This window comes from Mercenaria mercenaria, chromosome 12, assembly GCF_021730395.1.
Source record: "Mercenaria mercenaria strain notata chromosome 12, MADL_Memer_1, whole genome shotgun sequence".
NCBI lineage: Eukaryota > Metazoa > Mollusca > Bivalvia > Venerida > Veneridae > Mercenaria > Mercenaria mercenaria.
Genome location: NC_069372.1, coordinates 60506977 through 60523329, shown reverse-complemented (window position 1 = coordinate 60523329; position 16353 = coordinate 60506977). Strand labels below are relative to the sequence as shown.

The 16353-nt window shown below is 36.8% G+C and overlaps 1 protein-coding gene across 1 annotated transcript in view; it reads left to right on the top strand.

The window, feature by feature from the left end:
* Positions 1-16353, top strand: part of LOC123533813 (thyroid adenoma-associated protein homolog) — an 83927-nt gene that overhangs the window by 44728 nt on the left and 22846 nt on the right. Inside the window, exons 18-28 of the mRNA XM_053520609.1 lie at positions 1130-1285; positions 2148-2237; positions 4754-4880; positions 6322-6473; positions 8031-8473; positions 8802-8944; positions 9884-10077; positions 10878-10987; positions 11581-11713; positions 12078-12197; positions 13750-13872. Coding sequence (XP_053376584.1) covers positions 1130-1285; positions 2148-2237; positions 4754-4880; positions 6322-6473; positions 8031-8473; positions 8802-8944; positions 9884-10077; positions 10878-10987; positions 11581-11713; positions 12078-12197; positions 13750-13872 — 1791 coding nt within the window. The remainder of the gene's footprint in view (positions 1-1129; positions 1286-2147; positions 2238-4753; positions 4881-6321; positions 6474-8030; positions 8474-8801; positions 8945-9883; positions 10078-10877; positions 10988-11580; positions 11714-12077; positions 12198-13749; positions 13873-16353) is intronic.

The following is a 16353-nucleotide window of genomic DNA, read 5'->3' as shown; positions in this document are numbered from 1 at the left end:
GCCACATAGCACCGGCTGAAGCAGAACTTTATTACGCATATGTGGGAATGGACTCCATGATCCCAAACGACCAGAAAACATAACAACACTGAATCTATGTACAGGGAGACTTTTTACAGCCTCCACACAGTATTTAAAGACTGCTGTTTTGATAGTTAATAAAATCTGCAAAATATATTAATTGTGTATATAGAGCTACATTCATAATGAAATGTATTGCAGTAATAGTTGATGCTTAAAAAAAGAACTTCCAGTTTTAAGCTCACCAGAGCACAAAGTGCTCAAGGTGAGCTATTGTGACCAGTCATTGTCCGGCATCCGTCGGCATAAACTTTTAAAAAAAATTTGCCTGAAAATGCAGGGCCTAGGATTTTGATATTTGGTATGTTGCATTGCCTTGTGGTCCCAAATTTAACATAGACTTATATAGGGAAAAAAATAAAAATCTTCTTGTCTGAATGTTCAAGGCCTAGGCCTCAGATATTTGGTATGTAGCATTGCTTAGTGGATCTCTAACAAGATTGTTCAAATTATGCCCCTGGGGTGAAAAGTGACCCCACCCTGGGGGTCACTTGTTGTATGAAGTATATAAGAATATTAAATCTTCAAAAATTATCAGACCATAATTATTTCCTTGACTATTTAATTATAATTGCCTGATGACCCCAAGCAATTACAGGTCACATGACTGTGACCTTGACCTACTGACCTACTTCCTTGTTTTTTAAAATACAGCCTTGAAATTTGGATGACATGTACAGTTTTGCACACGGATCTTAAAACTGACTTTCGGTGACCATGAATGTGACCTACTGACCTACTTTCTAATATTTTAGTGTCAGTTTGCCATTATAAATGTGTGGCTCATATTACTCAGGTGATCGATTCAGGGTCATCATGATCAAGATCTCTATATCTTTGTGACATAAAAATGTTGAAATAAAATAATGATATGACTATAAAGAAAATTATTAATTTAAAAATAGTTTTCAATACCAATAAGGGAGGTAACTGTAAATTGTTGAATATTCACATTAATGTTATTCTGCAATGTAATATTGAATTGTTTACAATAGAAAAAGAGTATAATATTCAGAAAATGTCAATATTGTTCATGTGACTGTTACAGATACGACTTGATGCATTTGCACTCCTCTGTGAGAATCAGAAGACGTCAGAAACAATCACTGAGATTGAATTACAGCTGATCACATATTTTATACCACAGAACTTGAACAACCAGAACCCGGCCTTTAGACAACATCTTCTATCCCTTCTCAAAAAAGTAAATGTTACAGCTCAGTATTTTAAGCATGCATTAAACAGTATTTAGGGGAAATTTGTATAATGAATAATTTCTATAATGTGTTATGAGAATGCAGTTTTTGTAAATGTTACCAAACCGGTTTTCAAACATGAGATCTGAAAATTTTGATCTTGTTGAGTTCTCTTTTAAAATTTATTCAGGTAGGGTACCCTTATTTGTTCATAAGGATCTAAAATGTTTTGACAAATTGACAGTGTGACTGTAATATGAATCTGCTTAGTCCTTAGCCTCACTCACTGTGGCTGGTGGCAAGTAATTCTGCCTTTGCGACCAGTGCAAACCAAGATCAGCCTGCAAATTCATGCAGTCTGATCATGGTCTGCACTGTTCGCCATTCATTTTTTGGTAAGCACCCCTTTTAACAGTAACTGTTGATGGTACTGTCCAAATTGAAAGATGGATAGGTTCGTTAAAAAATCTTAGCAGGATAAGGGTTAATACCTACATGTACTCTGAAGTAATTAATTTTTGTTGGAGACTAACATTTCCGTGGATTTTTTTTTATTGAGTCAGTCCATGAAATTTGATCTCAACAAACAAATGAAATTCCTATTCTTTTTATGTTCAAAAGTTGAAATCCATGAAGTCATTTCCCCACAAAATAGCCGCTTTGACCAAAACCATGAAATTTTGTGTCCATAAAATTAAATGATTTCATTTCATTTTATATGTACTAGTTTTGTTGATGATAACTGTTCCCCTTGTTATTTTTACAGAATTATTTAAATTTCTTAGATATGTGTTTTATTTTTAACATTATATGCACTTTCTATGTTAAGTTTTGGTAATCTCCCCCTTGAATATGTTTCATTTCGTTTAGTTTTTGTCACGAATGAAGGAAAGCAGCTTTGCCTTGAAAAGAAAATCTTGCAAAGATAAAACAGCTGTGGAGAACATGAAACAGTACCAGGTATACATTTACTGTCAAATATATAGCATTGTAAGGTTTCAGCAGTTAATTATATCAGTGAATTTTGGATTTTGGTTTTTAGATCAATGCTCACAATGAGTATAAATTTCTGTCTTGAAAAATTCTGCTATAGCCTTCTTTGACTGTCTGTGGTCTTCAGAATGAATGTCCTGCATTTAGAAATAAAAGCTTGCACTGGATAGAATTTTTATGCCCCTAAATGGAACATAGGCAGGTAGTAGCAAGGAGGATGCAATGTGTAATAACCATAAAGCTAGCATCTTGACCTAAGGCGGGCTGGATTGTTAATCCCCCGCCGTGGCGGAGGGATTATAGGAATGGTCTGCGTCCGTCCTTCCGTCCGTCATCGTCCTTCCGTCCGTCCTTACGTCTTTCCGTCCTTCCGTCAGTAACAAAATTGTGTCCGGTCCATATCTCCTAAACCCCTTGAAGGATTTTCATGAAACTTGGGTCAAATGATCACCTCATGAAGACGATGTGCAGAACCCATGAATCAGCCTTGTCGGTTCAAGGTCAAGGTCACAACTCAAGGTCAAAGGTTTGAGCCTGCCATTTTGTGTCCGCTCTATATCTCCTAAACCCCTTGAAGGAATTTTATAAAACTTGGGTCAAATGATCACCTCATCAAGACGATGTGCAGAACCCATGAGTCAGCCATGCCGGCTCAAGGTCAAGGTCACAACTCAAGGTCAAAGGTTTGAGCCTTTCATTTTGTGTCCACTCTATATCTCTTAAACCCCTTGAAGGAATTTGATAAAACTTGGGTCAAATGATCACCTCATCAAGACGATGTGCAGAACCCATGAGTCAGTCATGCCGGCTCAAGGTCAAGGTCACAACTTAGGGTCAAAGGTTTGAGCCTTCCATTTTGTCTCCGCTCTATATCTCCTAAACCCCTTGAATGATTTTCATCAAACTTGGGTCAAATGATCACTTCATCAAGGCGATGAGTCAGCCATGTCGGCTCAAGGTCAAGGTCACAACTGAAGGTGAAAGGTTTGAGCCTTCCATTTCGTGTCCGCTCTATATCTCCTAAATCCCTTGAAGGAATGTTATAAAACTTGGGTCAAATGAATACCTCATCAGAACAATGTGCAGAAATTATGAGTCAACCATGCTAGCTCAAAGTCAAGGTCACAACTAAGGGTCAAAGGTTTGAGCCTTCCATTTGGTGTCCACTCTGTATTTCCTTAACCCCTTGAAGGTTTTTCATCAAACTTGGGTCAAATGATCACCTCATCAAGAACTCATGAGTCAGCCATGTCAACTCAAGGTCAAGGTCACAACTGAAGGTCAAAGGTTTCAGCTCTGTATCTCCTAAACCCCTTGAAGGATTTTCATGAAACTTTGGTCAAATGATCACCTGATCAAGACGTTGTGCAGAATTCATGAGTCAGCCATGTCAGTTCAAGGTCAAGGTCACAGCTAAAATCAAAGGTTTTACCCTTTCACTATCCATAGCAGTGGCGGGGGATTTAGCTGTCATTCAGACTGCCTTGTTAACCTTGTTTTCGAATGGTACACCAGTTTTGCCCGATTTATGCTGTTTCCGTTTGGCTAGTTGTGCACGCATCAATTTGGTGCATGTGCGGGACATGCCAAATAGCCCAATTGAAATATCACTGCGCATTTCTATGTACTGATCATGTGATTGGGATAGCCGGGTGCAGTATGAATCGGACCCATCTTATTAAAAGTATACCCACAACATCTGACACAAGATCACAGGAATCATAACTGTGGCAGAAATATAACCTGAATCATATCCCTTTTATACTTTTAGTTAATTATGTCTCCCCCAAACCCCCATCTCCCTACTGGGGGAGACATATTGTTTTGCCCTGTCCATCCGTCTGTCCATTCCATTTCATTTCTGATCAATAATTGGAGAACCTTATGACCTAGAACCTTCAAACTTCATAGGATGGCAGGGCTTATGGAGTAGACGACACCTATAGTTTTTGGGATTGCTCCATCAAAGGTCAAGGTCACAGGGGCCTGAACATGGAAAACCATTTCCAATCAATAACTTGAGGACCACTTGACCCAGAATGTTGAAACTTCAGAGGATGATTGGTCATGAAGAGTAGATGGCCCCTATTGATTTTGGGGTCATTCTGTTAAAGGTCAAGATCACAGGGACCTGAACATGGAATACTATTTCCGATCAATAACTCTACAACCACTTGACTCAGAATGCTGAAATTCATATGATGCGGAGTAGATGAGCCCTATTGATTTTGGGGTCACTCCATTAAAGGTCAAGGTCACAGGAGCCTGAAAATGGAAAACAATTTCCGATCAGTAACTTGAGAACCACTTGACCCAGAATGTTGAAATTTCATAGGCTGATTGGACATGCAGAGTAGATGACCCCAATTGATTGTTTCCCTTGGATCATTTATGTATTTAGATAACACTGGTAGTAATGGAATTAAAAAGAACATGTCTGATTGAATTATTATGTTTTTATGTTTTTCCTCACTGTTTTACAGGTCTTCCTTGACTGGTTGACAAGGTGCTTGTTTAGCATGCTCTATCCTGGCTCTGTGTTTGCACGGAGAACCACGTGCCTTGGAGCTCTTTCTTTACTCAGGGAGACTTTTGGAGAACAGAATAAGGGTATGCTTTTGACTTTGGGATATTTTTTATAGTTTTATCATATTCTTGCATATCTTTTATCAAAGCGCATTTAAATTCCTCTAAAGCCAAGTGTTGAAGTTCAGTGACTTCACATCACAAGTCCTGCATTGCTGTGAGGTTACACTGAGCTTCACAAATGGTTTCTGGCAAAAAGTTGATGGTTGTACTCTATTGCCTGCACATACTTAAATAAATAAGCCCCCGCAGTTTTTTAGGTTTACTCCATTCATCTTAGTCAAGAGATCACCATGCATTATTTTCTGTTTATGATAAACATCTTATACTGTAAAACCTGCATGAAAAGACTGTTGAGAGATCTATAAAGTTGCTGCTTGATTATATCTCCCCCCACTGAGGGAGACGTAATTATTGTTTTTGCCCTGTCCTTCTGTCCGTCACACTTCATTTCCGATCAATAACTGGAGAACCATTTGTCCTAGAACCTTCAAACATCATAGGGTAGTAAGGCTGCTGGATTAGACTATCCCTATTGTTTTTAGGGCCACTCAATCAAAGGTCAAGGTCACGGGGGCCTGAACATTGAAAACCATTTCCGATCAATAAGTTGAGAACCACTTGACCCAGAATGTTGAAACTTCATAGGATGATTGGTCATGCAGAGTAGGTGACCCCTATTGATTTGATGTCACTCTGTTAAAGTTCAAGGTCACAGGGGCCTGAACATTGAAAACCATTTCCGATCAATAAGTTGAGAACAACTTAACCCAGAATGTTGAAACTTCATAGGATGATTGGTCATGCAAAGTAGATGACCCCTATTGATTTTTTGGCCACTCTATTAAAGGTCAAGGTCACAGGGGCCTGAACATTGAAAACCATATCCTATTAATAACTTGAGAACCACTTGACCAAAAATATTAAAACTTCATGGAATTTTTTGACATGCAGAGTAGATGACCCCTGTCGATTTTGGGGTCACTCTGTTTAAGGTCAAGATTACAGGGGCCTGAATATGGAAACCATTTCCGATCAATAACTTGAGAACCACTTGACCTAATGTGTTGAAACTTCATAGGATGATTGAACATGCAGAGTAGATGACCCCTATTGATTTTTGGGTCACTTTATTAAAGGTCAAGGTCACAGGGGCCTGATCATGGAAACCCATTTCTTCATTTCTAGGTTTAGTTACTCTAAAAGTATGTAATTAAAAAATCAAATCAAAGTAGTGGCATTAGTCTCTGTTCATATGATTGTAGTGTTTGCCACAGGCTGGACTACACACCCATTTATCTAGATAAAACATTAAGGGAATAAGCACAATGCATATATTTCAAAGATGGAGGTTTTTACCCTTGTGACAATGGATACCATCGGGAAATAGATGGCAAGAGTGGAGATTCTTTAAGAAAGTTTTAGACTTAAAATTGACTTAAAATAAAGAAGTATATCCTTACAGATTGTGATACAGAATACAGCTTCTATAAGGGTGTAACACAGCAGGAATTGAATAGCCTGATATTCTGTTTGAATGACACATTTGAGGACAACAAGATGGAGGCTTCCTCACTTCTAATTGCCTGTGCCAAAAACACAGCTTCTCCAGTACTGGTAAGTGCATCAAATAAGTTGTATCTGTTAAAGGTTGTTGGCTCTGTGGCCAATGGTTTCAGGTTGCTGACTTCCAATCACTTGTCTTGCATCTCAGTGGGTTTGAGGCTTGCATGAGAATCCACCCAGCTGGCTTGTGGGAGGCTGGTGGTTCTTACCTGGTTGCCAACTCTTGGCTGAAAATTAGAGGCATCAGAGCTCATTCTTTACCCATTCAAGCTTGAAAGCCTCCGGGTTAAGTTCACTGATTTTGAATCACTTTGCAAGGGATTGTAGGCCTGTTTCTTGCACAAGGTCACTTTCTGTCATCCTAGGTTGACTGGTTATTGAAATGATACCCTGTTTGAGACCTTGGGTCATATTTCACTATAAAATGCTTGAAAGTTACCATATGACCTAAATTTTGTCTGTGAGAAAGAAAATCACCCCAGATTCATGTGAATTCGGAAAAGAAATGACTAAAAGTAAAAAGAAAAACATGTTCTTATTATTTATTTCTTATCTTATTAAACAGGTCATATAAAGCATGCCAATCTTTGTTACAGTGACATAAATTATTTCCAAATGACCACAGATATAAACATTAAATTTTTGCTAGTTTTTGTTTATAACATCTAAAATCGGACTTCGATCTTCAAAGTTCATTCTAAAGGAGTCCTCTATCACAATATTTTACCATCAGTCTAAAGCTGATAATACTTCCTGAAAAGCTAAAGCAACCTTTTAATGAAAAGCTCCCTATAAAAGAATTTTGATGATGAAAGCCCAACTTTTGGTCTTTTTGAGTACAAAATTTGAGAGAAAGGCTATTCCTATGGTATCTTTAAAATGACATACGTATAACTTTAACTAAAATCTTTATGTTTTTTAGCTAGACTATTCGAGGAATAGGGGAGCTATCCTACTTGCCCTGGCATGAGCGTGAGCGTTAGCGTTAGTGTTAGTGTTAGCATGAGCATTAAATAAATGTTATAGGTTTGCGTACAACCCCAAATATTTTCAAAGTCCATTGAGATATTGCTTTGATATTTTGCATACTTGTTTACCATCATGACCCCAGTCTGTAAAAAGGAAGAGGCAACTCTATCAAGCATTTTGACTGAATTATGGCCCCGTTTCGACTTACAATATGCTTATTTTAATGTTAAGGTTTGCATACCACCCCAAATATTTTCAAAGTCCATTGAGATATTGCTTTGATATTTTGCATACTTGTTAACCATCATGACCCCAGTCTGTAAAAAGGAGGAGACAACTCTATCAAGCATTTTGACTGAATTATGGCCCCTTTTTGACTTAGAATATGCTTATTGTAATGTTAGAAGTTTTACTCATAGCTTATATTATACTATCAAGCACTGAGAATAGTCGAGCGCACTGTCAACTGACAGCTCTTGTTGTAACATTTTTTCATTAAATTAGACATCAGTGTAATAAAAAGCAAGTTATTTTGTATGCAGTTTTTCCAAAATTTGGGGTTCATTTTCTTAATTAAATGCTATTTTCTCCTTTATGACTTTAGGCAAATTGACCATAATCCATTATTGTTCTTTGCAGGAGGAAAGTGTTGTTAAAGAGCTGTTAGACATCAGTCTTTCCTTGTCCCAGAGTACACGACCACAGGACAGTACGACAGCGGCATATCTCCTCTCTGTGTTAACACATCAGCATAGTATGCATAAAGTTCTTACACAGCATATTGAAATAAATCTGCTTAGTAAGCAGAACAGTATTTCAGAACTTGATGTAACTGAACATAAAACTGACAGAAACGCAAACCATGATACTGAGATGGTAGAAATTGAGGCAATAGATAAAGTGCTGAGGGAGAATAAAGACAGTGAGCTGGTAAGGAGCTACATGTTGCTGATGATACTGATGAGGAGTTTGGCGAGCCAGACAGAAACGGCAAAGACAAGCTTGATCGTAGCGGCAGCTAACAGACCCCTGTACCCCACAATACAGTGTATGAGATATTGCTTTACTGATGTGAAATACAGGTGACATAAACGTTACAACATTCCTTAATAGAACAAAACAAGTTTATGATGATAAATGAGAAAATGCTGCAGCTATAATTGGAACATAATTATGTGAATTACAAACAGCATTAGTTTATTTGAATTTTAAAATAACTTTAGAACAACAAGAACATTTTCTTCAAGGAAAACAATTTACATTTTCTGAGATGTGTATGACTAAATATGTGTATATGTTTTTAAACTATTTTTTCTTAGAATGCAGTTATTTTATTGTTAAATATATTATACTATACAAGTTCTGTAATAGCTTTGTAGTGCATTTGCTACGTATGATTTTTTTTTCCAGAACAATAGCAAAAGAATCTGTTGAAGACTGGAGGAAACTGGTAGCCAGATTTATCAAACTTTGTTTTGAGATATCCGGAGTAGTGTCCCCTGTTGTATGTAACTCTTCACCAGAGGGCAATGTGCCAATTGATGCAGTTGCAGGTACTCTTTTCTTTTCTTTTTTTTTATCATTTTCTAAACTACAGATTTTGATTACCTTGGCTCAGCTGTTATTTTAGGAATGAGTTAACAACTGTGGAATTCAGTTGAATAATTTGATTTCTGAAAAAAAAAAAAAAAAAATATTGCTAAAAAAATCTTTGGATTCATGGTCCCAAGAAATAGTTATTTTGGCAGACACCACAGAACCTGATGCCAGTGAAATTAACCTTTTTCCTGCTGAATTTCTAAAATGGAATGGTCCATCATTCAGTTTGGGCAGCACCACTTATTATTTAAAGGGGTTGTTCGCTGAAAATTTGATGACTGAATAGTGAACAGTGCATACCATGATCAGACTGCATGGATGCGCAGGTTGATATTGGTCTGCACTGGTCGCAAAGGCAAAATCACTTGCCGCCAGCAGGCTAAAGGTTTAAGTTATTTCATAGTAATTTGTTATAAAATGTTTTGCATTACTATTTGTTTTGTGTCATATTTCTAAGATATTAGTCTAAAATTAAAAATCAGCATATTTTCCCTTTAATTACACACTGAGCACTGGATTCGTAGATAGAGAAAATAGTTTATTTTATGCTCTGATGCATAACTAGATGTTCTTATTGTTTTATATATCAATGTTTATTTAGTAAGACAAGAGGCCTCTGAGACCATATTGCTTAGAGCTTCACCTCAGACATGTAGTTTCAAAAGTTTTAAGTTCAGAATGCCAAGCTTGTTTGAGTATTGTTCTAGTAAAGCTGAAGAAATTGCATGCAGGGATATCCACTCTTCCTCCACCTGAAAATGGCTTTACAGTGGCTGTATGGCCTTAGCTGTCCTGGCAAAACATCCATTCTGACATGCCTACTAGTTTATCACTTTTGAGAGACATGTTACTGCCTTTAAGTGCTGTGTAATGCATCACTAAATATCTCACAGGTATGGACAATCTTCAACATGGGGACAGTGAAAACTTGAGTAAAAGTAAAGAAACAGTGATGTTGATGCCGGAATACCTGATTGTCTGTTGTTGGAGAAGTGTGAAGGAAATATCTCTCCTGCTGGGACAGTTAACAGCAAGCTTACCTATCACAGGAGCAGAGAGTGACCATGGATTGCTGACATATAATCAGGTATACACCATAAATAATTGTGAAACTTTGAATTTTAGTGATAGGAAAAGTAGCAGTTGCTGTTTCCGTGGTGTGGCATCTGTATTTATTGTAGTGCTCAATTGGTAATGAAGAGTTGATCTGGGGAGATTAAAATGAGTCGCTGCCTTCCACACATTTAGGCCTCTGTTACTCTACTAAACACTTTTTCCATATTTTCCCATTTCGAACGTTACTGTTAATCTCAGATCTGCAAATATTTTAATTCTACAACAATCAGACATGAGATTAAAACCATCTGTGAACAGATGAACAAAAGAACATGATTGTGCTCTAAAAACTATTAGTTTTATTTCTGTTTCCATTAATTGCAGTGATATTTAACCTCAAAGCAAAGATAATTTTAAATTTTGCAACTCGGAAGACAAGGATCCTTATGGTCAGAAGCTTGCAAATCCTTCACAATGATTGATGGGTCTTAAGCATAATTTTTTCATTGAAAAAAACGAATTAAGCAGTTGTGCTATAGTTTTGTGCTAGCTTCATCCTGAAATATCAACCTAGGGTCTTCCTGTAGTCTTAGTTAAAAAAATAGACGCAAAAGTGTTGCCATTTTACAATCAGCATTCAATAGTGTGACATTTTTTTGACATGTTTATGTTATTAAGACTTCTTTCAACTAACATGGAGAATAAAGATATAAAGATCAGTTAGAATCAACATAGAAAGCTAGAAATGGGTTATAAGTCTAGGTTTTATACTTAGGACTATTTCCACAGTTAAAATTTGCAAAATCTCTTACTACGTGTTTTATATTTCAGGTTATACAAGTAGGAGACTTTTTCACTACCCTCCTGCTGGAATCGAAGCACAGGGGGGCATTTGAACTGGCATATGCTGGTTTTGTCAAGGTCACAGACATGCTTTGGAGGTAAATATAACATGTCTGTCAGCAAGACCTGGACCTCAAAGGATTGAAATGATCTTTTGTATGCATTTAAAATATGAACATGTCTAAATAATCTGTAATGCATGCAGAACTAATTGCCAGTATTTTAGAGGCAGTGTTGATACAACATGTTTTCTGTAGAATGTTACTATTGCCAAAAGCAGAAAAAAGATGTATTTTTTATATCATCATTAAATGTCCGAAATTCCTATTTAATGTATTGCAATACAAAAGTTCTGATTTGTTACACTTAAATATCAACTTTTTTGAGTTTAGACTTGAAAGTTACATGTACTTAAGTTGTTGTAATGTTAAAACTTAAACAGAGCCTTTTGTAGCAGTTAGAGATTGATTCATACAAAGTTTCATTGAAATTGGTTTTAGTAAAAATCTAACTATTAAATCAGGCTTAGATCCTTGGTCAGAATTTCTTCAGATTGCAATATTTTATAAGATATTTATGTGTTTCTTGAATTTTAGCAGCATTAGACGTAAAAGAGGGTCAGATATTTAGCCTTGGTAAGTTTTTGTTATACAACTGTCAGCTATATAAGTACTTGTTTAATCACTTACAGAAGCAGTGATCCTGAACTCCACCAGCTTCCGAAAAGATGGTTGTCAGAGGTGATGGTAGATATCAAGTCAAACAATCCCGACTCTCGACTCTGTGCCACCAGGAGAAGTGCCGGGGTACCATTCTATGTACAGGTACATGCTACATAACTAAAATTGATTAATCCAATTCTCAAGTTCTGACACACTAATTAAGCACTCCCATAGTGTTTCGGAAAGAAAAGATGGAGTATCTGTTTAAAACTCGAGCTTGTTAACGTTATACCTCAGAACATTGATATGTCTGTCAAATATTGTTTAACCCTTACCTAAATTTTCTATAATGAACTTGGCCATCTTTCAGTTAGGACAGTACCATTAACTGTTAGAAAGGGTGCTTACCAAAAAGTTACTGACTGATTTGCAACCAGTGCAGATCATGATGATCTACATTGGTCGCTAAGGCAGAATCAGTCATGTCCAGCATAATAAGGGTTAACATTTTGTGTGCTGTTTCCAGGCTCTGGTCACAACGGAACCATCATCTACAGGGAGACAGTGTTTTAGAGAAACAATGCAGGAATTATTGACCCTGGCCTTTGATGAATCGATTGTAACACAGGATAAGTGTACAGCCAAGGTAGGTAGTCAGATACAGTCACACCTGCCTTAACAACCACCAGTATTAAGCAGCCACTTGCCTTAAGCAGCCAGTCAGCTAACTTCCCAAATTGAATGTTACTTCTAATTTTAACTTATTTTAAACAGCCCGGGGCCTCCGTGGCCGAGTGGTTAAGGTCGCTGACTTCAAATCACTTGCCCGTCATCGATGTGGGTTCGAGCCTCACTCGGGGCGTTGAATTCTTCATGTCAGGAAGCCATCCAGCTGGCTAACGGAAGGTCGGTGGTTCTACCTAGGTGCCCGCTCGTGATGAAATAATGCACGGAGGGGCACCTGGGGTCTTCCTCCACCATTAAAGCTGGAAAGTCGCCATATGACCTATCATGTGTCGGTGCGATGTTAAATCCAACAAAAAAAAAAAATTTAAACAGCGACCTGCCATATCGTGTTGTTGCCGGCTGTGACTAAATACAGAGTTGGTGCGCCCGTGATATATTACAGACTCCGGTATATACCGGATTAACTAAATTTGAACAAAAATACCTTAAATGTATATATTTTGTAACCATGGTGATTCTAACCCTAACCTTTAGTCAGTATATTATGCACATTATACACTAAATGCGTGCGGACATGCAAGAAAATGAGTATTTTTGCCGTGCGTTCCATTTGATAATAATTCCGCGCATGCGCTGAACGGCTGCACCAACTCTGCAATGAGAAACATTCGTTGTTGCCTTGGCTGACTGTTTAAAGTAGGTATGACTGTATTGTTTGAAGTTTATTGGCTAATAACAAGGCATATGACAAAGTATTCAAAGTGGAAATAGTTTTGAAATTGGAAGAACTTGTGGAATATTATTTAGAAAGTTCAACTGAGTCATTCTCTGTAAAAATTTTTTAGATATTAATAAACTGTATTGTAACATAAAGATCTGAATAGTGAGATAAGTTTAAAGTATTGCAAAAAGCGCAGCAGGTAACCTGCAGTAAAATATTTTTATGAAGTTTTGTCTTAAATTTTAGTGTATTTTTCATTATGGTACCATATTTACTTCTAAATGGCTCTTTATCTAACAAAATCACAAAAAGATGCAATGTTGTTTTTTCTTTCAATAATTCTGATTAGATTTATGCAGAATGTATATCTTTGTAATATCTTACATATTATAAGTCAGGCTTGATAACATCAGCCATTTTCAGTATCCCAATAGTTAGGGTCCCTGTAAAAGACATAATTCAAAATTAACAGTGTCTGCTAAATAATTTGGAAAATTTTGATTGGATCATAGTCTATTTTTCGGTCAGCTAGTCAAAAGGCAATGGCCAGTCCTTAAACACTTTCAATTTTTGCTAAACATGGCTACATCCATTTCCATTTGCAAACAGTGTAGCTAGATATTGCTAGTCTAAGAATAAATACTGAGCACTACACTTAATCATATGTAATTTTCAATGATGAGCATATACTTCAACATTTCATTACCTCAGTGTAAAAAATGGATAAGAGTGATAGAATATGTTGTTTCATGAAAAGTCTATGTTTGAAATGATGTTTTTTTGTTTTCAGGTGCATGCATTAAACATACTCAGAGCTATGTATAAAGACTCCAGACTGAGAGATGATGTGGCACCATTTGTTGCAGATGGACTGAAAGTGGCAATTCTAGGGTTCAAGTCACCACTGTGGGCTGTATGTATAAAATTGTTCTGTCCCTTACGAAATGGTCAAAAAGCTGCGAACATGCCGCGAACATGCTGCGAACATGCCACAAACATACCTATTCGCAGGAAGTATTCGCGGGATATTCGCTGCTACCGCGATCATGCCACGATTGATTTGATACTAGTTCTTGGGATATTCGCAGGAAGACCAATAATAGGGCATGTTCGCGAGAACTTAGATTATAATCTTTTAGTAAACTGTTAATGAAGAGCTTTTATAAGAGTAGGTAATTGTAGATCAGTTAATTTGTAACATTATCTGTAAGGTCACAGTATGAGTCTGATAAGTTAATTACAACCAGATATTCTTGACATGTTTAGAAGGAAATCTGTGTGCAATACAGACAGTTTTCAAAAGTGATTCTTAGAGACTGATAGGAATATATTCTTTTTTTGTGGTAAGTCAGAAAATTTATGTTTAATATCTATAGTCGTATATCTCAATAAACATAAGGAATTCTGAAAATAAAATAGATATACTTAAACTTTTGCAGAGCTGTATCAGATTATCTAAAAAGAAATATAAAACTAGCTTATTTTGACAATTTCTAAGCTTCATAAGTCTGATAATTAACATGTTAAACTATGACAGATTTGTAGTGATACATATAAGTTATAAGCAGTGTGAAGAGCAAACATTGGGATGAAATGAATACATGCACTCAGACACTGTTATTGAACTGACAATAAACAGTTAAAATTCAAACATATTTTATCATTAAAACTTAAAATGCTCCAAATATGATATGAAAAAGTTCAGACATTGACAATTTGAATTTGTTACAACCTCAGTGTTCAAGTTTATTCAATAAATTTATATCCCTGATTCCTATTAATTTATTTGTTTTTGCACTTTTTAGCTCCTCTGATTTTTTGAAGAAAAAAAAATGATGAGTTATTGTCATCACTTGATCGGCATCAGCTTTGCCTGGTTAAGTTTTATGTTTAGGTCAGCTTTTCTCCTAAACTATCAAAGTTATTGCTGTGAAACTTGCAACACTTGTTCACCATCAGTAGCTGACCCTGTACAGCAAGAAGCATAACTCCATCCTGCTTTTTTCAAGAATTATTGCCCCTTTTGGACTTAGAAAATCAGATTTCTTGTTTAAGTTTTATGTTTAGGTCAGCTTTTCTGATAAACTATCAAAGCTATTGCTTTAAAACTTGCAACACTTGTTCGCCATCATAAGCTGACCCTGTACATTAAGAAACATAACTCCATCCTGCTTTTTAGCTCACCTGTCACAAAGTGACAAGGTGAGCTTTTGTGATCGCGCGGTGTCCGTCGTCCGTCCGTCCGTCCGTGCGTCTGTCCGTCCATCCGTCCGTAAACTTTTGCTTGTGACCACTCTAGAGGTCACATTTTTCATGGGATCTTTATGAAAGTTGGTCAGAATGTTCATCTTGATGATATCTAGGTCAAGTTTGAAACTGGGTCACGTGCCGTCAAAAACTAGGTCAGTAGGTCTAAAAATAGAAAAACCTTGTGACCTCTCTAGAGGCCATAATTTTCAATGGATCTTCATGAAAATTGGTCAGAATGTTCATCTTGATGATATCTAGGTCAAGTTCGAAACTGGGTCACGTGCGGTCAAAAACTAGGTCAGTAGGTCTAAAAATAGAAAAACCTTGTGACCTCTCTAGAGGCCATATATTTCACAAGATCTTCATGAAAGTTGGTCAGAACGTTCACCTTGATGATATCTAGGTCAAGTTCGAAACTGGGTCACGTGCCTTCAAAACTAGGTCAGTAGGTCAAATAATAGAAAAACCTTGTGACCTCTCTAAAGGCCATATTTTTAATGGGATCTGTATGAAAGTTGGTCTGAATGTTCATCTTGATGATTTCTAGGTCAAGTTTGAAACTGGGTCACGTGCCATCAAAAACTAGGTCAATAGGTCTAAAAATAGAAAAACCTTGTGACCTTTCTAGAGGCCATATATTTCACAAGATCTTCATGAAAATTGGTCAGAACGTTCACCTTGATGATATCTAGGTCAAGTTCGAAACTGGGTCACGTGCCATCAAAAACTAGGTCAGTAGGTCTAAAAATAGAAAAACCTTGTGACCTTTCTAGAGGCCATATATTTCACAAGATCTTCATGAAAATTGGTCAGAACATTCACCTTGATGATATCTAGGTCAAGTTCGAAACTGGGTCACGTGCCATCAAAATCTAGGTCAGTAGGTCAAATAATAGAAAAACCTTGTGACCTCTCTAAAGGCCATATTTTTCATGGGATCTGTGTGAAAGTTGGTCTGAATGGTCATCCTGATGATATCTAGGTCAAGTTCGAAACTGGGTCACATGTGGTCAAAAACTAGGTCAGTAGGTCTAAAAATAGAAAAACCATGTGACCTCTCTAGAGGCCATATATTTCATGAAATCTTCATGAAAATTTGTCATTATGTTCACCTTGATGATATCTAAGTCAAGTTCGAAAGTGG